Source organism: Staurois parvus, unplaced genomic scaffold (genome assembly GCF_062004578.1).
Source record: "Staurois parvus isolate SC_StPar_1 unplaced genomic scaffold, SC_StPar_1.0 ptg000151l, whole genome shotgun sequence".
Taxonomy (NCBI): Eukaryota; Metazoa; Chordata; class Amphibia; order Anura; family Ranidae; genus Staurois; species Staurois parvus.
In genome coordinates, this window is record NW_028317947.1 from 16,823,761 (window position 1) to 16,847,182 (window position 23,422).

General features: G+C 44.9%; 1 protein-coding gene across 1 annotated transcript; it reads left to right on the top strand.

The window, feature by feature from the left end:
* Nucleotides 1-239: 239 nt before the first annotated feature.
* On the top strand, nt 240-22,765 carry LSM12 (LSM12 homolog). The gene is made up of 5 exons (XM_089674532.1): nt 240-432; nt 14,276-14,409; nt 16,138-16,247; nt 18,044-18,170; nt 22,037-22,765. Exons 1-5 carry the CDS (start codon nt 276-278, stop codon nt 22,127-22,129), a joined length of 621 nt encoding a protein of 206 aa, XP_089530658.1. The 5' UTR covers nt 240-275; the 3' UTR covers nt 22,130-22,765.
* Nucleotides 22,766-23,422: the final 657 nt, after the last annotated feature.

Here is a 23,422-nt window from a genome sequence, read left to right on the forward strand (position 1 = left end):
CCTCTTTCATCGTCAATAAAGTTTCCTGAAACGCCTCCCTTTTTCAAAATGGCGGAGCGAAGCTCCAGCACGGAAGCCTAAGCCCTCTGCTTTCTATGTGGCACGTCGCACGTCAAGATGGCGGCCGCCCCGTCCATTAACGCAAGCGGGTGCCAGCTTTCAAAATGGCGGCCTGAAGTTCTCGCGAGGTGGGCGGGCACTGGTTATAAAAAGTGAATTCCCGGCATTCTCTTCGCAGACGTTTTGCTTTTAAGGTTGCGCGGTGAGGTCGGGGGATGTTAGAGCAGCACGTCACGCAGGCCGGATGGAAGATGGCGGCTCCGGGGGAATATTTCAGTGTCGGCTCCCAGGTCTCATGCCGGACCTGCCAGGAAACGCGGCTCCAAGGAGAGGTGGTGGCCTTCGACTACCAGAGCAAGATGCTGGCGCTCAGTATCCTTCCGTGGGGAAACGGGCTGACTGGAGGCGAGGCCTGGGGCTGCTGCCTAGGCACGGGGGGTGAGGTGTGCTTGGGGCCTGGCGGGGCGGCTCTGGGAATGGGGCGACCACAGCTGGGCTGGGGGGGTTCAGCAGGTGGTCCAATGGGGCAGCATGGCTACTGGCGGTGCTTGCTTATATGTATTGGAGCATTGGATGCGGCACTGAGCCTAGCAGGTACATGGCACGGGGCCCTATGTACAGTGCATGGCACGGGGCCCTATGTACAGTGCATGGCACGGGGCCCTATGTACAGTGCATGGCACGGGGCCCTATGTACAGTGCATGGCACGGGGCCCTATGTACAGTGCATGGCACGGGGCCCTATGTACAGTGCATGGCACGGGGCCCTATGTACAGTGCATGGCACGGGGCCCTATGTACAGTGCATGGCACGGGGCCCTATGTACAGTGCATGGCACGGGGCCCTATGTACAGTGCATGGCCCTATATACAGATCATAGCACATACACTCCATATACAGAGCATGGCATGGATCTCTATATACAGATCATAGCACATACATACACCATATGCAGGGCATGGATCTCTATATACAGATCAGTATACACCAATATACACAGATCCTAGCTTGCACCCTTATGTACAGATCCTAGCTGATTAAATACACCTCTATACACAGATCCTGACATGTACCCCTTATACAGAGATCATAGTAGACACGTATCCCTATGCAGGGATCATAGTATGACTCCTCATATGGGGGTTCTAGCAGCCAATGCACCTCTATGAGGGATTATAACAGACAATACACCTCTACACAGGGATCTTGGCAGATGCGCCCCTATATATTGCTGCATATTTAGAGCTGCATGGTCCTTTTTAGTGACCATAACAGATGGTGGCATGCCAAACCAGGGTCTTGAGGATAAAGTCCCCGGCGCTCCAAAGACGCTTCAACAATTTATTTTAACACTGTAATGTCACAGAGGTCAACACACCAGGCATATCAACCTATGTGATATTATGGTTTTGCAATAAACTTTTGAACCCATGGCTTCTGCTGGTGGGGTGATGGGGTATGATGGATGTTATCATGACTTTTGCTGGTGGGGTGATGGTGGATCTGATGGAAGCTATCATGGCTTCTGCAGGTGGGGTCTGATGGAAGCTATCATGGCTTCTGCAGGTGGGGTCTGATGGAAGCTATCATGGCTTCTGCAGGTGGGGTCTGATGGAAGCTATCATGGCTTCTGCAGGTGGGGTCTGATGGAAGCTATCATGGCTTCTGCAGGTGGGGTCTGATGGAAGCTATCATGGCTTCTGCAGGTGGGGTCTGATGGAAGCTATCATGGCTTCTGCAGGTGGGGTCTGATGGAAGCTATCATGGCTTCTGCAGGTGGGGTCTGATGGAAGCTATCATGGCTTCTGCAGGTGGGGTCTGATGGAAGCTATCATGGCTTCTGCAGGTGGGGTCTGATGGAAGCTATCATGGCTTCTGCAGGTGGGGTCTGATGGAAGCTATCATGGCTTCTGCAGGTGGGGTCTGATGGAAGCTATCATGGCTTCTGCAGGTGGGGTGATGGTGCCTGACCAGAGGTCTTTGTAAGCCCAATCAGGATGAAATGCATCAGTAGGATAGTGCTAAGATGGGACTATAGCTGTAGGTTCTGTTAGCTTTCTAGTGTATGTGGTTGATCCATGTGATGTTCTCCACCTATTTTTGCTATTTGTTTTATGGAGTCAGATGTACTACTAGTGGAGGGAGAACTGATGGGAGGCATTTGAACGGTGCTATTTTTAATGTGGCCTGACTTAAGGTTTATCATGGCTTCTGCTGGTGAAGTGATGGCTCCTGACCTGGAGCTATTGTGGCTTCCTCTGGTGGGGTTATGATGCCCAGTAACGCACTGTGATGGCTCCTGACCTGGAGCTATTGTGGCTTCCTCTGGTGGGGTTATGATGCCCAGTAGCGCACTGTGATGGTTCCTGATCTGAAGCTATGATGGCTTCTGGTGTGGTGGTGGTGGCACCTTACCCAGAGGTCCCATGGCTGCTGGTGGGTGGGGTGACCGTTCCTTACCTGGAGCTAGCATTGCTTCTTGTGGTGGGGTGATGGTAGCCTTTAGTGTTCAATAGAAGATTTAGTGTAGTTTGATCATCTGTGGTCTACAGGTACTTTTATTTACCAGACAGCTGGAAGTTCGTTCTGTAGGATGATCGTATATTCATTTCCTAGATCTATATGTATGAACTGTTGCACTGGCTGAACATGTAGACTTGTATCTGGTTTTCCCAGTGTTGTCCTAGAAGTACACTCAATAACACTTCCCAAGAGACGATTTGTTTGGTTGGGTGGTGAAAGCCCAGGTTGGTAGACTTGACGCATCATTTCTACGTCAAATGAATATTGGCCAGATTAGGCAATGATTATTGTAAGTCTGTGGATGTCCTCCAAGTTTGTCAGTCTGCTTTTGAAGTGATGATCTGGTCAGGCTGATGTCAGAGCACCAAGGACAGGTCAAGGCCAGGCATAGGGGGTTGAGCCCATGTCAGCACCTACCAGCAAGATCCTGCCTGCAGCCCTTTATCTCTTCTCTTGGAAGAAAATAATGGGAAAAGGAGTCATGCTGAGCTGGATATGCTTAGAGAGCAGAAATAGACGGGGCTGGGCAAGAGCTGCGGGAGCCAACTAGCCAGCGCATTGAAATTTAAGCTGTCCTGTTTTATTGTATTGTGTATACTTATTAAACTTGAATTGGATATTTTTTTTTTTGTGGTGGTCACCAAATTGGCAAGGTATTTCCCTGTATGTTTCAGAGATATAGATATATGTATATGTGTGTGTGTATATATGTGTGTATATATATATAGATATATAGATAGATATAGATATATAGATATATATGTAGATATTTCAGACTTCTAGAAGTTGTCCCCTGTGAGGATTTGGCTGAAACATAAGCATTTTTCTCATTATACAGTATTTAGCACCAACAGTTTGCTCAGCGCTGTACATTACAATGGGAGACAGTACAATAAAAATACAGTGCGATACGCGAGGGATTGAGGGCCCTGCTCCTTGGAGGTTACAATCTAGGAGGGAGGGGATAGTGGTACGGGAGGAAAAGCTGTGGGGGATGGAGTGGTAGGAAGAGTGGAGGAGATTGACAGTTAGCAGGGGGTGGGGTAGGCTTCCCTGCAGAGATGGGTTTTCAGGGTGCGCCTAAAGGAGAGGAGAGTAGGTGATAGTCTGATGTATTGGGGTAAGGAGTTCGAGGATGGGTGATGTCCTGGAGGCGGGCATGGAATGAAGAGACCAGGGAACTAGAGAGGAGGTCTTGTGAGGAGCGGAGAATACGTTTTGGGTGTTTTTTGGATATCAGGTCGGTGATGTAGTTCGGGGCAGAGTTATGGACAGCTTTGTACGTCCGTGTTAGGATTTTGAATTTGATCCGTTGCGCAATCGGCAGCCAGTGGAGGGATTGGCAGAGGGGGGTGGCGGAAACGGACCGGTTGGTGAGGTGGATGAGTCTGGTCACCGTATTCAGGATCGACTGAAGCGGGGATAGCCTGTGGTGAGGCAGGCCAGTGAGGAGGGAGTTGCAGTAGTCGAGTCGTGATATGATGAGGGAGTGGATGAGTTGCTTAGTAGTTTCTGGGATTAGGAATGGGTGTATTTTGGAGATGTTGCGGAGGTGGAGTCTGCATGAGTTAGCAATTGCACCTGGGGCTGGAAGGATAGATTGGAGTCTAGAATGACACCAAGTACTCTGGCTTGTGGGGAGGGCCTGTTGGATGTGATGGAGAAGTCATTGGGGGAAGGGGGGGGGGTGGGGGGCATTGTTGGGCATTTGTATTGCCATGTCCGGCTACTCTGAAGAGTGGTGGTAGGGTACCTACAGCGGAAGTTTAGGTATAGCAGTTTTTGCATATTTACATTGATCCAGCTTGGACTGATGAAGGTTTGTATGTGCCATACCTGAGGGATCCTTGTAGAAACTGGAAGTCGCCACGGTAAGCACCAATACTCCAGTGATCGCCACTAACTTCCTGGTTCTGTGCCGAGTGGCTACCCCTTTCCTTGGCGAACACAGGAGGTTGCCTGCTCTGCACAGGCACCATTCAAAGAACATTTTGAAACTTCTCAGTGATTGGACAAGCTGGAGACTAGAACTTCCCTGCTCATCCAGTCAGAGACCACTTTGCATTCATTGAGAAAATGCAAAGTGAACCCTGAATGGTGTCTGTGCTAAATGAGCAACCTGCTGTGTTCACAATGCAGCACGACAGTTGATTGGCACATGACCTGCAAGCTAGTGGAGATCACTGACGTAAATAGCCTTCTGAACGACCTATCCGATTGGATGTCACTCCACTTCCTCAAATTAAACCTTGCCAAAACCGAACTGCTAGTTTCCCCCCAGCCCGTGACCCCCCTGACCTCTCCATCACGACCAACAGCACTACCATCAGCCCCACCCCGCAAGTCAGAGTACTAGGCATCATTCTAGACTCCAATCTGTCCTTCCAGCCCCAGATCCAATCGCTGACACATTCATGCAGACTCCACCTCTGCAACATCTCCAAAATACGTCCGTTCCTAACCCCGGAAACCACAAAGCAACTCATTCACTCCCTTATCATATCACGGCTTGACTACTGTAACTCCCTCCTCGCTGGCCTACCCCAACACAGGCTATCCCCGCTTCAGTCTATCCTGAATTCTGCGGCCAGACTCATCCACCTTACCAACTGCTCCGTATCTGCCACCCCCCTCTGCCAATCCCTCCACTGGCTTTCGATTGCCCAACGCATAAAATTCAAAATATTAACATTGAAGTACAAAGCTGTTCATAACACTGCCCCAAACTACATCACCAACCTGATATCCATCTACCACCCAAAACGTATTCTCCACTCCTCACAAGACCTCCTACTCTCTAGTTCCCTGGTCTCCTCCTCCCATGCCCATCTCCAGGACTTCTCCAGGGCTTCCCCCATCCTCTGGAACTCACTACCCCAATCCATCAGACTGTCACCTACCCTCCTCACCTTTAGGCGCACCCTGAAAACCCACCTCTTCAGGGAAGCCTACCCCGCCCTCACCGAATTGTTGATCTCCTCCACTCTTCCCACCACTCCATCCCCCACAGCTGTTTCCTCCTGTACCACTCTGCCCTCACTCCTAGATTGTTAGCTCCAAGGAGCAGGGCCCTCGAACCCCTCATGTATTGTATTGTTACTGTACCGTCTCCCATTATAATGTACAGCACTGAGCAAACTGTTGGCGCTATATAAATCCTGTATAATAACAGCGCTTACTCAGCGATTTCCATTTTTGCAGGGATCCCACATGTTTAGAATCGAATACCTGGGCTTTTCATATTTGAAGATCCATGATCAAAAGTTTTACTTCAGTTTATGGTTTTGATTTTTACCAATGAACGAATGAGACGTTCTCTGGATGAGGTGCAGAGAAAGGGCAGTAACCTCCAACTCTTCCAATTGGAGAACGCTTTTCATTGAGAAATTGCAGTGTTCCCAAGCACTTGGGGCTTGTGCCAAGCGAACAATCTCCTGTGTTCAGCCTCTTGGCATGGAGCTGGAAGCTGGAATCCCATAGGTATGACACACATGCTTGTATTGGTGCAAGATCTAAAAATTGCCATACCTAAACTTCAGCCTTAAAGGATAAATTCACCTTTTTATGAAAAAATAACAAATGCACATCTATTTGCAGGTAAAAAAAGTGCATTTATTATGTTTTGCACAAGAAATTGTAACGCCTTGCACCTGCGATCAGCTGATTATGGGTCCAATGTCTGACTCCTACAGACACTTGGTATGCTGTCTGCCCGTACCCTCCATACAGGCTGGCAGTAACTGAGTTGCAGGAAGATCGATGAACTGAGTGCTCACCAGCGCCCTCACAGTTCATTGAGCGCTACAAGCAGTCGGCTGCAATGGCTGACAGTACCTGTAGTGCATTCATTCACAGAACACTGAAGCGGCTGTAAAGGTGGAGTCCCGCAGGGCTGCGCAGTTTTTAAATGGTTACAGCGGATGCTGGGAAAATAACCCCCACCCGCTGTCAAGGGGTGTGGAGGAGCCTGAACGTGTTGCACCCTAAATACGGGTGGAACTTGTAATATGTTCCAAAGGTGAACCTGTCCTTTAATGTATCCTGGCTTGGGCTGTACTGATGGAGTTTTGAGTTCTGTATGGATCTGCCCACTCTTGATCTGGACATTAACAGCTTGCCCAACTGCAACTGTAGCCGGAAGACGCAGCGCAGTCGTCCAGTTCTGGGAGGGCATCCATGGTAGTCTTCCCAGAACCCCACCCCCTGTGTGGTTCCCAGGGGAAAATCATCTGTTGTGCTCTGACCGCTGTGTTCTTTGTCCTGATCACAGATCAGGGTAAAGGGCCAATCACAGTGGCTCTTAACCATGTGATCAGCTGTGTCCAATCACAGCTGATAACATGTAAACAGACTTGCTGGTTATCAGCAGTCCTTTCCTCACACAATGGGGGAGATTTACTAAAACTGGTTCACTCAGAATCTGGTATAGCTGTGCGTGGTAGCCAATCGGCTTCAAACCTCAGCTTGTTCAATTAATCTTTGGCAATAAAACCTGGAAGCTGATTGGCTTCTCTGTAAAAGTGCACCTAATTTTGCACTCTCCAGTTTTAGTAAATAAACCCCAATGTGTCTGTGTGAGGAACAGAGAGCCGATACCTGGCAAGACTGTCAGTACATTGTTTACACTGATAATCAGCGCACATAACATTTGTTGCATTTTATAACAAACTAAGTTACTATTTTTCAAAATTCTCAGTTTTTTATGTAACAAAACATTAAATAACCAAGTGGTGAATAAATACCACCAAAAGAAAGCTGTCTATAAAAAAAAAAAAGGGGTTAAAATGTATGAGTGCAGTGTTGCATGACTGCGCAATTGTCTTTCTGAAAGCTGAAAATTGGCCTGGGCATGAAGGGAGTGAATTTGCCTGGTATTAAAGTGGTTAATATGGAGTTAATTAGAAGCATTGTGGTTATATTATCAGGTAGGGGAATGATAAGTTCCTGTTCATATCTCAACAGTCCTATCCTAGAGATAAATACTCTATAATAGTAAAGTGCACGTTGGAAAGGCTTTTGGGTGCAGGTTGGAGTAACACCATGACATGTCCGTTCTTTACTTGGCTGGTAGTAAAGGTGGACAAGTCAGAGCAGTCATGTGCCTGGAAATGATAATCCTAATACTGCTCTTTTCCCCGGTTTGTAAAGAATAACTACAGGATGGGGGTTGGTTTTTAGTGGGGATGATAGGGTAGACCAGCCTTTTTCAAGGCCTTGAGGTTTCTTCACGGGGGCCTTGAGGTTTCTTCACGGGGGCCTTGAGGTTTCATGCTTAAAAATTGTATAGAAGACAGCAGGTAGATCAAGCCTACCTGTAAGTTACCTAAAGCCATAGGATTTTCATTGTCCACCATTACAACCTTCTAGCCACCAACATCCTAACAATCAGTGACTCCATCAGTTGATATGGAGGATGTTGGTCGCCTGCACGGCATCCTTGTTTGACCCTCTGTCAGTAATGGGGTCAAATTAGCTGAATCATCGAGCAAAACTGAGGGAGAAGAGAAACCTTGGAATACTATTCAGTACCAGTGTGCAAAAGTGGATTTTCTTTGGACAACAATCCCCTCTAACGTTGGGTGTCCTACATGTGTGGATGTTGCTGTGTTATATAGACGTTTTTCCCATTTTTGGAATGGGGTGCCTTGAGACTGTCCATAATTTTAAGGGGTGCCTCAAGATTGTTCATAACATTAAAGGGTGCCGTAACTGAAAGAAGGTTGAGAAACACTGGGGTAGACAATATCTAGGAGGACTTACTGATGGTAGTCTCCTCCACCGTGTTGCTCTTTGGTCTCTTCAGTGAGGTCACCCTTGCGAGTAGCAGTGATGTAAAATTAACTTTTTTTTTTTTTTTTCTGTCACCTCCGCAGTTGTCGGAGATTCCCCCTCGCCTCCATTTCTGGTGAAATCTGTCACTGGTAGAGGATGTGAGGGGAAGTCCCAGCAAGGAAGTACAGGCACTTAAGGGGATTGCTTACGCTACATCAGCACTTCCAACATCCTTCACTCAGAACAAAATGAATACATTTTTAATAAGTACCGCATGGCTTCTGGTTTTGAATGAACATTCTAAATTGTACAGTAGAACTTACCATTCCGTTTTGGCTCACTGTTGTGTAACCATTTCTCCAGATTTTCTGGCTCATCTACAATTGACTGCTCACCCCATTGCTGTGTAGAGTATTGCATTTTCTTAGCAGCGTGGAACTTCAGGTGGAAGGCCAAAAAAAAAATGCTACAGTTGGAACATTTGCAGCTGACTTGACCAGTCCTATTGCTGTATATCGGTTCCTGCACTACTTTGGCCTGCTATAGACTGCGTTTTAATCCCTCAAGGGTTGCAACTGAATGTTATAAAGTGCCTTGAAAAAAAGTATTCATACCCCTTGAAATTTTCCACATTTTGTCATGTTACAACCAAAAACGTAAATTTATTTTTTGGGTTTTTATATGATAGACCAACAGAGTGGCACAGAATTGTGAAGTGGAAGGAAAATGATAAATGGTTCAACTTTTTTTTTCTTTTTTTTTTTTTTTAACAAATATCTGAAAAGTGTGATGTGCATTTGTATTCAGCCCCCTGCAAGTCTTTTTTGGGTATGTCTCTGCCAGCTTTGAAGGACATTTTTACCCATTCTTCTTTACAAAATAGCTCAAGATCTGTCAGATTGGATGGAGAGCGTCTGTGAACAGCAATTTTCACATCAGATTTGTGATTCAAAGGCCACATTTGTGGGGTGCATGACTAATAGTTGTCCTGTGGACATATTCTCCCACCTGAACTGTGCATCTCTGCAGCTCCTCCAGTTCCCATGGACCTCTTGGCTGCTTTTCTGATGAATGCTCTGCTTGCCCGGCCTGTCAGTTTAGGTGGACGGCCATGTCTTGGTAGGTTTGCGGCTGTGCCATACTCTTTCCATTTTCGGATGATGGATTGAACAGTGCTCCATGAGATGTTCAAAGCTTTGGATAGTATTTTATAACCTAACCCTGCTTTAAAGGTTAAATTCACCTTTGGGAACATGTCACATGTTCCACCCATTTTTATGGTGGAACATGTAACATGTTGCCACAGCCTCTCCTTCTTCTGACAGTACATGGAGACTTCTCCCATGTCAATATTGAAAAACTGGTCGTGTGGGGTTCTGCCCACACAGCTGTATCACTCCTTCAGACTTCATTGAAAACTGCAAGCAGACAGCCGCTGGGGCTGTTGGTACCTGTAGCTCATTCATTCACGGAACTACCACAGCGTTTCCTGTCAGAATATCTGCTTGACTGTACATCCCTTACGGCAAGCAGATATTCTAACAGGGCTGCAGGTGACCTGCATGGCATCAGCAATCTTTTGATTGCTGGCGCAATGCTTTCCAGGTTCCTGTAGACAAAAATAAATGCACATTTACCAGGAAAAAAATATGCATTTGTTGTCTAAAAGGTGAACTTATCTTTTACACTTCTCCAACTTTATCCCTGACCTGTCTGCTGTTTTGACTTCATGATGCTGTTTGTTCACTAATACCCTCTAACAAACCTCTGAAGGCTTTGCAGAACAGCTGTATTTACACTGAGATTAAATTACACACAGGTGGACTCTGTTTACTAATTAGGTGATTTATGAAGGCAATTGGTTCCACTAGATTTTAGTTAGCGGTATCAGAGTAAAGGGGGGCTGAATACAAATGCACGCCAACTTTACAGATATTTATTTGTAAATGTCGAAAGCCATTTATAATTTTCCTTCCACTTCACAATTCTGTGCCACTTTGTGTTGGTTTATCATGCAAAATCCCAATAAAATACATTTACGTTTTTGGTTGTAACATGACAAAATGTGGAAAACTTCAAGGGGTATGAATACTTTTCCAAGGCATTATACATGTAACCATTGTGCAACAGTTGTCCATCACTGGTCAAAGCCAAAGTCGCATCCAAGTCTTACCCATCCAAAGTTGCACTTGAAATCGTGATACTATTGAGTTGCACTGCTGTGAATGGAGCCTTAGGGCTATTGCAACTTCACTTCAGAAAAAACTCTAGTGACTAGCAGAATATATTACCCTGTCTTTAGCAATTGCATTGCATTTCTTCCCAGTGACTACAAAAAAAGTACATTTATTAAAAAGATGGGGGAAAAAAAGTGGCTTTTGGTGTATTAAGCAGTTGTGGACACTGGGCATAGTACACCCACCCTGGAGATGTGTGGTGGTGGGAGGGTTCATTTTTGGGGTGGGGTCAATACAGGATTTAACTTTTTTTGTTTTAACCTGGCTTCATATATATATTTGCTATGGAGGTTGTGGTGTTTTTTTGTTTTTGTATTTTTTTAACTTTAGCTCCCACTTTCCACTTGTGGGTAGGCTTATTTTTTTAGCTATGGGCTATAGAACTCAGAATGAGAAGCTGAAACTATTGTGGGATCTGTTCATTGTAGTGATATACAGTACTTTAAAATCTGGCAGAATACAAGTAAATAAAATATTTTCAGAGAAAATCCATCAAACCTCATTGAGCTGGAATGGCTCTGTCCTTTTTTTTTTTTTGAGAGCAATATTCCAATAGAGATGACTTCCAGTTGATGCACAGCTACCACCTTGGTGTATACAGCCCATGTTAAATATGTTAAATGAGGCTGACATGTATGAGCTGGAGCAAGAGTTTAGTCTGCATCCATAGCAGCCAGGCAGAGTTGATGGTTGATATTGGGTACAGCTGGTGTGTGTGTTTTTTTAATCGTCTCAAAAATGGCCTTGAACATTGGGGGGGGAAAAAAAGCAACTAGAGTAGATTTTTTTTTTTTTTTTTTTTTCAGCCCCCCCATCAGCAATATTCACACACGTGCGGTATATTGCATGTGATTCACACAGGAAACGCACGCCATTCTTGTACAAATCACATGTGATTTGTGTGCAGTGTGATTGGAGCCATACATTTTTGTATGGCTGAAATCGCACCGCACCAAAAAAGTGCAGGATCCTTTTTTTTTTTTTTGGGGTCTGCATGAGAATCTGATCGCATGGGTATTCACACCTATGCGTTCCGGTTCTGCACATTGCACTGCATTTTGTGGATCGATTTTGGGGTGTTAATATACACGCCCGCAGCGGTTCGCATGAATGTGGTGTGGAATTCCGTACCACATCAGTGTGAACCCTGCCAGAAGGCAAAAAAATCCTATTACCTGTGTTTAAAGTGATTCTAAAGGTTTATTTTTTAAAGAAAAAACAAGCATGTTAATACTTACTGTGGTTTTGCACAGAGCAGCCTAGATCTTCCTCTCCTGAGGTCACCCTAAAGGCTTTCCTGGCCCCTCCTTCCTGTTGGTTGCCCCCACAGCAAGCAGCTTGCTATGGTGGCACCTGCTGTTCCGTGTGTCACATGGAGCTGTGGCTCAGCCCAGTCCCCTCTCCTCATTGGCTCACTGGCTGTGATTGACAATGGCTCCAGCTTTTGTCACAGCCAATTAGAAGAGGGAGTCCTAGGATAGCCGAGACTCCTGTGAACATCACTGGATCGAGGAGGATTAGGGGAGGCTGGTGGGATACTGACACAGAAGGTTTTTTACCTTCATGCTTAGAATGCATGAAGGTTAAAAAAAAAAAAAAAACCTTGAGCCTTTAGAACCACTTTTAAAGGATTTCAGATTCTCCCACAAATACAATCTATGGTTGTATAACTGTAAACTCATCTCTTTCTAAAGGAGAGGAGAGCTGCTCTGTGTATAAAAACTCCAATCTGATCCTATGAGGAAGTCTGATTTGAGTGAAAAGCGTTAGTATTGTGTTTAACCTGGAGGGGGCTGTCTGTTCTTTGGTGACTTTCAACAAATTGTACTCAAGGTTTTATACAGCTACCCTCTTGTGAAAGTTGCAGTTTGGAGTTCTGATGGCGGCTTGCAACCACCGGGAGCCTGCTCCTGGAATGTAGGTTTGTTAGAGAGCGACGCTTGCAGCAGAATGTTACATTTCCATTGTCACTAATTGTATAACTGATGTGAATAATAATTCTGGGTAATATTGGCTAATTCTGCATAGCCATCCTTCCACTGAAATACATTTATTATGACCTGATACTGAGTCACTTGTTTCCATTCAACTCTGGCTTTTTACATTCAGTTCCTGGCGATATATTCAGATTTCTCAGCCAAAACACACACCCCCAATAATGCTGACCTATAGTGTAAAATCGTGACTTTTATGTTAAGGTAGGCCATAGACAAGTTGAAATCTGAACGCTTGGAGCAAAAAACTAAAATAGTTCATACAATTGTGCCATCAATGGTTTCATTTTTCTAATCAAAATCCCATGTTGCAGCTGGCACACCAATGTGGAAAAACAAGTGTTACCCTTGTCCTGTAATAATGCTCTTCTGCATCTGCCCAGTGTCTGGGGAAGGGGGATGGTTTCGATGCAGAGGATTTTGGGGCAGTAAAATTGGAAGCTTTTTAGGGCAAAGTTGCTGATTGGTGGCCTTGCATGAAGGACAGCCCTCCAAGGTCATCTGGTGGAGACTGAGGCTGTTCCTTGTCGGGGTGTGGAAATTAAAAAAACAAAATACTTTTCCATGGGACTAAATTGGGGTCCCGCTCTACGTGTCCCCTTATGGCGCTCTACGTGTCCCCTTATGGCGCTCTACGTGTCCCCTTATGGCGCTCTACGTGTCCCCTTATGGCGCTCTACGTGTCCCCTTATGGCGCTCTACGTGTCCCCTTATGGCGCTCTACGTGTCCCCTTATGGCGCTCTACGTGTCCCCTTATGGCGCTCTACTTGTCTTGATAATAAAAAATAATTTTAATTGAAACACACAGGGACTTGCAGGGTGAGAGGAGACCTTGCAGTGTGGCGAGTACTGATTGGTTGCTCACCAGGAAAGTGGTGTATCAGGCTCTCAACGCTCTTGCTCCGCATGCCCATCCTCTGGCTCAGTGTTCCCATCTTCCATGGGGTGGACACCAGGAGCACAGGGTGGGTAGGTTGTGCAGCCATCTTGCCTGTAGTGTGAGGTGGAACAATGAGGGCAGGCCTGGTTCAGGAAGGATTGCGGTGGTGCTCCCAGGGTCTGGAGGACAGGCAGAAATTAGTAGACCCCTCCAGGCAGTCTGGATAAGTATTACTCTGCACCAGTCTCTATAATGGACAGAAGGGAGGGCAGTGTACCACCTGTGATCCGGCCAGCTTGATCGATGACCCCCCTGCGCTGAGGGAAGTGTAGTTGTCTGTGGCCTGAAGATGGCAACTGTAGATGAACTGATGAACCTACACTTCCCGAGAGGCTGTGGACAGCTGCCGCCTGTCATAGCAAACATGCCGCTTGTCAAATGGTAAAGTTAGTAACAGACAGGACCTGGCGGCCAATAGGTGGCAGGGATGTGGGCGGCTGGCAGGCGATTATCCATCAGAGGGCTCTATGGGAAAAGCAGTGCTGAGGTAAGGAGGCTGTGCCTGTAGGTATCTGGAGGGGGGAGGCGAAAGGAAGCACGGGGGGCAAAAAGTCAACCTAAAGTAATCCTGTAGCAGGGCTTTAGGCATCAGGCAATATGAATTGCACATCCTGCTTGTACATCTGTTTGTGATGCATGGGGGGTTTTATTACCGATATCAAACCTTTCTTCAGTGTAGTCGTAATTGTGAATGCTGGATTAGATCTTGTGTATGCACTGTTCTTTCCTTAACCTCCTGATATTCAGAGTGTCCCTCAACTAGTGGAAAACCCAACCACGCTGACATTCTCCTGCTTAACCTGCAATATGTATCAGATGTAGAAGTGCTGAATGATCGCACGCAGACTCCTCCTCCTCTAGCGTCTCTCAACATCGGCAAGGTAGGTGGATGTTCATGTTGTATGATCTAGACTGTTGTCCTTCACACCTTCTCTAACATGAGGTGGGTCACTGCTTATTTTGTGTGCAGTGGTTAACCCTTTGAGGACCGTAAGATTTTGGAATGCCAAAAGAATCAATTTTTTTGTTTTTAAAGTTCGTACACTTCAGTTGCTGTAACTAAGCCATTTCATGAAATAATTGGCAAAACGCTAGATCCATTTGTTTGATAAGAACTAATATTTTGACTCAAACCAAAAAAAGTTTTAAGTCCTTAATGAGATGATACACGCAATTAAACCATGGGGACAAATACGTCCCTTGGTACTCAAAGGGTTAAAAGCAAAAACTAAAGGTGCACCCTAGTCGATATCTTAAAAAAAAAAAAAAAAAAAAGCATACAGGGACAATCCTATATGCTCCGTTCCCCTTACTATGCAGGAGAGGTATCTGAACACACCTTTTGTAGTCTTCTTACATCCAATTGAACTTTTTAGTTTTAAGTTGACTAAATACTTTCCAGGGCCATCAAAGCAAAAGGTGTTTGAAAGCTTACAGTTTTAGAAACCATCACAGCCCAAGTAGAAAAGCATCTCCTGTTGGCATGCTGCATAGAAGGACCCTTTTCTCTGAGTGCAAACCATGGCCTCTCTGCAGAGGTCTGCCACCCTTTGCTGAACCAGATCCACAGCTCTCCAAACATTAAAGCTCAGAACGCATTGCTAATTGGAGAAACCTAGCCTCAACAGGGGTCATGGTGGGCTTCTACAGAGAGATGACTGCTTCTATACAGAGTGGGCAAAGGTCCTTCTCTGTGGCAGGGGCGGACTGACAACTCGTGGGGCCCCTGGGTAAAAGGGGATCATGGGGCCCCTGTGTCCTTGCCCACACTCAAAGCACACCCAAAAATGCCTATAAAAGATACCAGGGGCATTTCATGGGGCCCCCTACTGACCCCGGGCAGTTGTGCTCGAATGGTCAGTCCGCCCCTGCTCTGTAGTCTTCTGGCATCTGACAGGCTTCCTCAACAAAATGGACGGTTCGACTTGAACACCTACTGTGTTTTATGTGCCTAGAATTGTATTTAGCAGAGATCTGGCACAGTGTTCAGGAGTGCACACCCAGTGATGTGCTTTTTAATCTGTTTCGTTATCCCTTAAATAAGAATCCAAAGTAATTGAGCTGAAACTTTGGTTTAAAGTAACCCTGTTGCTGTTCAGCAGGTAGTAGGCAGGCCATAGATGTGATTGTTTCTTGCAACTACGTGTTAATGGGGGAATCCCTCCCAAGGAGCTATTGTGTTCTCGTGGGGATGGGGGTCATGGGGAAGCTGTCCCTGCCAGAAGAACACAGACTATAGCTGCTGGCAATAATCGCATCCTAAAAATCCGACATGATGGGTGTACCCAAGTCAATCAATGGATCGACTTTGGTACAAGCAGCCTGCAGTGTTGACAAGTAAGGCCAGGCAAGAAAACTGCAGAAAAGTAAAGGGGTCCACAGGAGAGCATGAAGAGAATGGGGGTGGGATGCATAAAGATGTATTACTGGGTTTGGTGCTGGGGGGGATGTGGAGAGCAACATGTTTATTTTCTTTATAAATGGTGACTTCCAAACTGCTGCACAATTGTAAGTTCAGTTCTATGATTATCTGTTTAGTTTTATGTTTTGTCATGTTGTATAATGCTGGATTACTGATTGTCTTCTCTAAAATGTTCATCTCATGGCAGTTGGCAAGCAGAGCTCGATTGGAAAAGGAAGAGAAAATGAGCCAGGCTTATGCCATCAGTGCTGGAGTTTCTGTGGATGGACAGCAGTTATTCCAGACTATTCATAAGACGTGAGTGCTCCCAAGAACTGTCTCTTTTTTTTTTTATTCGTTTTTTTTTTTTTTGTTTTGTTTTGTTTTTGGGCTTTAGTGAGCCACAGATTATATACCACTTGATAACCCATAAAAAAAATAAATGTACGGTTAGGTGATCCATGATGTCTTTGATTAGTCTCTGTGGTTGTTTGCTGCAGAAGGCTGAATTAGTAGTGCAATTGGAAAAGTGCTGGGTCTCCCAGTCTGAACCTTTTTAGTGATTCTAAAATTTGTGATTTCTTATAAAAAAAAACAAAACAAAAACTTGGTATACTTTCCTGCTCTGTGCAGTGGCTTTCCACAGAGCATAACCATTCCTTTTCTTTTATTTCCCCCTACTTGGCTTTCCAGGTTCCTTTCAAGTGCCAAGCCTCTTGCTATGGGTCACTTGAGCAGACTCTATTCCCGAGGTGCACTCTTGTGAATGGACACTGCCCATTCACACAGTGTGACATAAAATGCATTTTAAGTTAAAACACCTTCTGCCTTTAGAACTTTTTTAAAGCGGTTCCCCTGCAGCCTCCCTAAATACATGCCTAATCTCGATCCAACGATGATGCGTTTTTCGCTCCTCATTGGCTCAGAAACAGCAGCAGGAGCCATTGGCTGGTGCTGTTGAGCTGAGCCAGTGATGGGGGCAGAGTCCAGCTGTGTCTTATGCACACAAAGCAGAGCTCGGGAGCGAGCACACACAAGTGCCCCCAGAGCCAGCGGCTAACTATGGAGAGCACTCGGTGGGTGGGGTGGAGCCAGGAGTGTTAGCGGGGGACCAGAGAAGAGGAGGATCGGGCCTGCTCTGTGCAAAACAATTACACAGCAGGAAAGTATGGCATGTATGTTTTTAGAAGTCAAGCTTTAATGTACATGGCTACTGCAGACAAGACACGTTAAGGAAGTGTTTTGAGATCGGTGTGGGTACCACTTTTACACCGTCATTCTGGCAGCACTGTTACTTAAAAATTGACCTCTTATACGTGATGTAGATTGTATGTGAACCCATAGTTGTGGCTGGATCCATCCTGTGGTACAGTGAATGTTGGCTAAGAACCCATAAGCCTCTAGAACACAGTAAGAAGAGATTGTAAAAGCAACTGATTCTTCCTATTGTTTTAAATGTCAAGATGGAAATCCCAAAGTAAATTTTATTTTCTTGAGAAATACACCTTATGCCCAAACGTATGTGGACAAAGCCAGCTGTATAAAGACATGGTTTGGTGCAGAGATAATTGAGTGACAGCCATGACATCAACCCAATTTCATACTTTTGGAATTTTGGGGTATCCGAGTAAAGGTGGCTGAATACAAATGCACGAAACACTTTTCAGATGTTTACATTTTGTAACATTTTGTAAAAAAAAAATTGAAATCTATTATCTTTTTCCTTCCACTTCAGTTATGTGCCACGTTTTGTTGGTCTATCACATAAAATCCCAATAAAATTTCCGTTTTTGGTTGTAACATGACAAAATGTGGAACATTTCTATGGTATGAATACTTTTTCAGACACTGTAAAATAGTTGACGTTTCACTTTATTGCTTAGAAGCAATATACAAACCCATTTGCCCCCCCCCCCCCCCCCCTGGCAGTTTATATGAATTTGTATAGCTAGCTACATCCTTGATAGGCAATCTGGAAATCCCTGCTGTTCTAGGTGGCAGAATAGCTTGGGGAATAGCCTTTCCATAAGTTACTGGTACGCAAGCTGTAAGTGTTAATTCTATTGATATTTGATAATAAAAGCTCAATGGCTTTGTGTCTGCTTTCTCTACAGGATAAAGGAGTGTAAATGGCAAGAAAAAAATATAGTAGTTATGGAGGATGTAGTTATCTCTCCCCCATACCAGGTGGAAAATTGCAAAGGAAAAGAGGGTAGCGCTCTAAGTCATGTTCGCAAAATAGTAAGTACTTTTATACCCAATTTGGCTTTATTTAGCTTTGCTGAACTGTAAATGGTATATTGCTGCTGCTAGGATGGATACCGTTTAAGCATGGCTTGTAGCTGGTTAGGACCAGGCCTTCTGAAAGGTTGGAGCTACAGTCACACTGCTAAAATCTCTGAAGATTTACTGCAGGGGCTGGCAGTCTGGCTTCTAGCAAAAATGTCTCCTTGTATTGTAAGCACAATGTAGCAGGAATTTCACACACAATTGGAGAAATGTGCAATTATAGATTACACCATTTAAATTCATTTATCTTAATTGTACAGGGCAGGAAGTCATAGACCATGGGTTATACGCCGCAATCTTCAGGTGATTGGACACTCACTAGTGCTTTTTAACCACAGAAACACTGTGGTAGGTTTACTAAAGCTGGAGGAGTCCGAATCTAGATCAGCTTTGCATGGTGGCCAATCTGCTTCCAAATTCAGCTTGTGCAATTTAAGCTTTGAGAATAAAACCTGGAAACTGGTTTTCATTCGAAGCTGCACCAGATTTTTTTACTATGCCTACTGACTCTTCCACATGGAAGGGGTCTTTTCACTCCATCTAGGTGTTTCTCTGCACATCAAAGGTGCGTATGTTCTTTCCTTGCAAGCCTTGGACCCCAAAACATTCTATGCTTTCCTCACAATGGTGTGCCCTCACTCTCTGGAATGGGGGTATGTCTGCTGGCATTTGCACCAGTCTGGATCAGGAACATGGAGTAATTTTTCCTAATTTTGGACCGAATTCCTAAACTATCTGTGTCTCCAAATATCTACTTCTGGCCCAGCTCAGATCTCGCGTCCATGTCATGTAATACACGGAAGGCCTTTTCATCAGCCACAGTTGTCTTCCTACATTTTTTCCAGTGCCTTCATACTTTCAGATGGCTGATCAACTTCAAGAAGTCTTCCCTCCAGCTTTCCGTCACCTGGCATACTTGGAACTGGTCTTGGATGCATCACAGGCTAAAAGTTGTCCTACCAGGAAAATATTGCTTCTCTGACTCAACCAGACTGATTCGCTTCTGCTTGATAGTTTTGGGCCTCATGGTAGCGCTTTTTTTTTTTTTGGGGGGGGGGGGGGGGTTTTGTGCCCTTTGCTCAGCTCTGCTCAGACCCTTGCAGATCAATATTTCTTACGGGGTAGGACAAACAGGTCTCTTCTCTTCCCTGGATCGTCTGCTACTGCAGTCCAGCCAGGCAAAAATCTTCCTGGCATGGTCTATTTCTAACTCTGCCCATGAGTTCCGCAAGACTGACTGACTCTCCTGGAGTCTTAAGAAAAGCATGCCTGATTCTCTTATAGGCAGAGAACCATATTGCAACTCTCTACTCTATCCACATACCAGGAGTGGAAAATTGGGAAATTGACTTCATGAGTTGCCAACATCTGCTGTCAGGGCAGCAGTCCCTCCCCCCCCCCCCCCCCCCCGAGATCTTCCTGATTTTTTTGTCAGAAATGGGGAAGATCAGATGTAGACATGATGGCCTCCAGACTCAACAAATATGGACACATTTGTGGCTGGGTCCAGGGATCCCCTGGCCTTCACAGTAGATACCCTATTGACTCCTTGGTCCCTGTTCAAACTGGCTTATGCATTCCTTCAATGAAAATTCTTTTTAGACTGCTTTGAAAGATACTGGAAGAAGATTCCAGTAATTCTTGTCACTCAGAAGTGCTTGATACAGACTCTTTCCAAACAGGACAGGCTTCCTGTCACAGGGCCCCCTCTTTCACCCTGCTTTTCATTCTCTGGATTTAACAATATGGCCAGTCCTAAAGGATAGGAGCATTGCCATTCCCACCTTGCTCAAGGCGACCACATGCCTTTCGTAAGATCTGCCATTGCACCTTGAGGGGCCTACCTTGGCTAGTGCAAAAGCAGGTACCTCAACCTCTGGAAATATTCTGTTCCTCAAATCCTGGCCTAGATCAACATCTGGCTCTTGGTACTATAAAAGGACAGTTTGTCGTTTTTTTTTTTTTTTTTTTTTCATTTTTTCCAGAAACATTTTTGGCCTGTGCAGTCTTAAGACCTTTTTTTTTTTTTTTTTATATACAAGAGCTCGCTCATGGTAATCCCCCACTCCGAGGTCCTGGGATCCAAATCTTGGGCTTTTTGGTTCTTCACATGCCTCCCTTTTGGTCTAATTTGTGCTGTCCCATTGACAGATCTCAGATAAGGTGTCATTTTGGTGGATGTTAACGCAGTCGGGCATGTCTCAAAGTTGGCAGCTTTTTCTTGCAAGTAGGAGCCTTTTCTTGTCTTGCATGGGGACAAGGTTGTCCAGAGACCTTCCTCACCAAGATAACTTATCCTTCAGTGTGGATGGTTCTCCTTTCCCTAAGTCTTGCTCCATAACATGGCAAGGAGATTACACTTTACTGCCTGGATATGGTCAGTGGTTTATCTAGCCACACCATCTTCCTTTTTTAAATAGTTTTTGTTTTTTGTTTTTTTTATATCCTCCTTTTAAAGGTCCCAAAGACATCTACTTCCTCTCTTCAGGCTGCTCATTTCTAGGGCTTACACACCCAAGGAACAAAATCCTTTATTTCCTATTAGGACTTACTCCACCAAATCTGTAGGTGTTTCTTGGGCCTTTCAGCATAAAGCATCTGGTTTTTTTGTAGGTTTCCAAGGCTGCCACCTAGTCGTATGTATGGTTTTTTTTTTTCCCTCAACGTTCTACTGGGTGGATGTTCAGGCTTCTACTGATGTGTGCTTCTGTTGCAAGCTGTGAGTGTTTTTAGGGTCCATTGACCCTTTTTGTGGGCCTGTGTACTATGCTGTTGCCCACCCCTCAGTTTATTTTCTGGGGACATCTCCACATTCTAATGTCTGTACTGTACTCCAAAGTATGAAATTTACTGAATTCCTCTACAGAACTCTGAACGGTTTAGGTAGGCCGTCCTTACAATTTGTATCTTGTCAGGTTTGGCCTCATGCTAGATAATTGATCTAAAAAGGAGAATTTTTTGGGATCCATAGTGTGTGGCAAGCCAAAGCTCTTGGGATGCGCAGCTAACTTTTTTTATTAAAAATAAAAAAATCCAACTCTTAAATTGGCTATTTTTATTACGATCAGATTAAAACTTTTTCCATGTGGATCTTTTGACTTTGCCCTTTCTAGAATAGGCTGATCTCATTGGGTAGGAGCGTATCACGCTACAGGTAAATTTCAGCTGGTAGGTTGGGTGGTGTCAGAATACATTTTTTCTTGGCGCATGCCCATGTATGCATCTAGCAGCTTTTGTTGAAACGATCATCTTTCCTAGTGACTGTCCAACGAGACCATATCATCGGCTTTCACTTTTCAATTAAACCCTTTGCAGCGGTAGGCTTTAGCATTTTTGTCTGTGGTGGGGTGTTTTTTTTTTTTTTTTTTTTTTTTTTTTTTTTTTTTTTTTTTTAATTATTGGGAGTCTTCCTGGGGAAAGGTGTTTTGCAGGATTTTGACACTTCTGGGAGTGTTGGGATCCTTCCCTGTGCCCACGTAATAATGACATCAGGAGGCAGCAGCTTGATGTCAAGGCAACAGGGACACTTTAAATGTCACCAGATACCAATCTAGACCTATGCCAATAGTCTGGCTCTCTGGTTGTCAGGATGCTTTGTGTGAGGTTTCCAACCACCTGGAGCTGCAGGGGGTAAAGTGCAGCCACTGTTTGGGTGGGGGGTATGAAATATAAATCTGTGGCAAAAGCAGTGGAACCCCTAGAGACCTCTTGCAATAACCATGAAGGATAAAAATCTAGGGCGTTCTGAAAACAATTGTGAATGTTAGTAATGTGTGTACATCTGTTATGAAACTTAACCTGGTTGTCTTTCTTTTTAGGTTGAAAAACACTTTAGAGATTTGGAAACTCAGAAGGGCGTGCAACGAAACCCAATCCAGCTGTCACAGAAAGAGACCAGTACGTCCTCCTGAGCCCTCAACTGTATCGGCCTCGCTGCCCCTGAGCTGCCTGCTCTTCACCCTGCTGTGTTCAGGGGTCCCTGAGAAGAGTTGGAGACGGGAAGGGGTTGAAAACCTAGGGAGGGGGCAAGCTGGGGGCTGGCTTGGGGTGGGAATGGGTAGCTTTTATTTTTCGGACTAGTCTCTCTCAACCCTTTCTTACAGCAGCCATTGTGTGTAATTTGGTTATGTATGGAAGGGGTTGAGGGGATCCTGAGCTATAGAAGATCCCTTGGCCTCCAATTTTTTTATTTTATTATTTTTTTTTTTCTTTTTCTTTTTTTTTAGCCTGTCTGGCTCCAATTCCAGATTTTTCCTGGCATTGCGTTTTCTTCCTCAACAGCATTTTTCTCCCCCTTTCCTTCCTTTCTATGTCTTTTTATTTGTGTAAAGGTTTTCTTCTCTCTCCTGTTGTTGGAGGAAATTGCCAACCCTTTCTCAGGCAGTGGGACAGGGTGATGCGTGGCATGTCACCCTCTGACTGGGAATAGGTTATAAAATTGCCTGTAAAAAGGAACAAAAACAAACTTGGAAAAAAAAAAAAAAACACAAAAAAACACATAAAAAAAAAAAACAAAAACAAAAATAAAACCGAAAAACAAAAGTAAATGTTTCTGTAAGGTTTCATTTTATTTGAGTGTGATTTGGACCTTTTTTGATCATATAAATCAATGGAAAACAAAATTATAGTCACGGGTATACAAAAGCAGTCTGATGCATCTTGGGAAATGAACAGGTCAGATGTACCCGGGAAGTTCAAATGGTGCTCCTAAGTATTGCATGCTGCATCACCACATCTACTCAGGCGCAAACCTTCAAGCTTTGCAGCAGGCTCTCCAAGATGCCTTTACCCATGTCTATTCATCGCTACAAGAGCAAGGTGTTGCTGGGACCCTGCCAAAGTTGAGGTACCCTTGGGATTGAAGCACATGTGACCAGTCCTCCATCACTTTTTCCAGGACCTGGATGCAGCCATATGGCAGCAGCATACCAAGATATATGCAATAATTGACTTTTAGAAAAGTGGCATTTGGCTTTTCAGGGCCCTACAGTGCTGGCATAAAGCAGTAGGGTAACATGATAAAGTATTCATCCATATCAATGTTACACATCAAATGCTCCCTGATTATAAACTACTACACTGGCCTTTCTACACCAGGGTTCCTCCAGAGGCTGCTAGGGGTTCCTTTTTGAATAGAGTGGGAAAATAACCTCCCACCTACATAGGTCTGTGGCTGACATCTTGGCAAAGCCATCTGAGTGGAG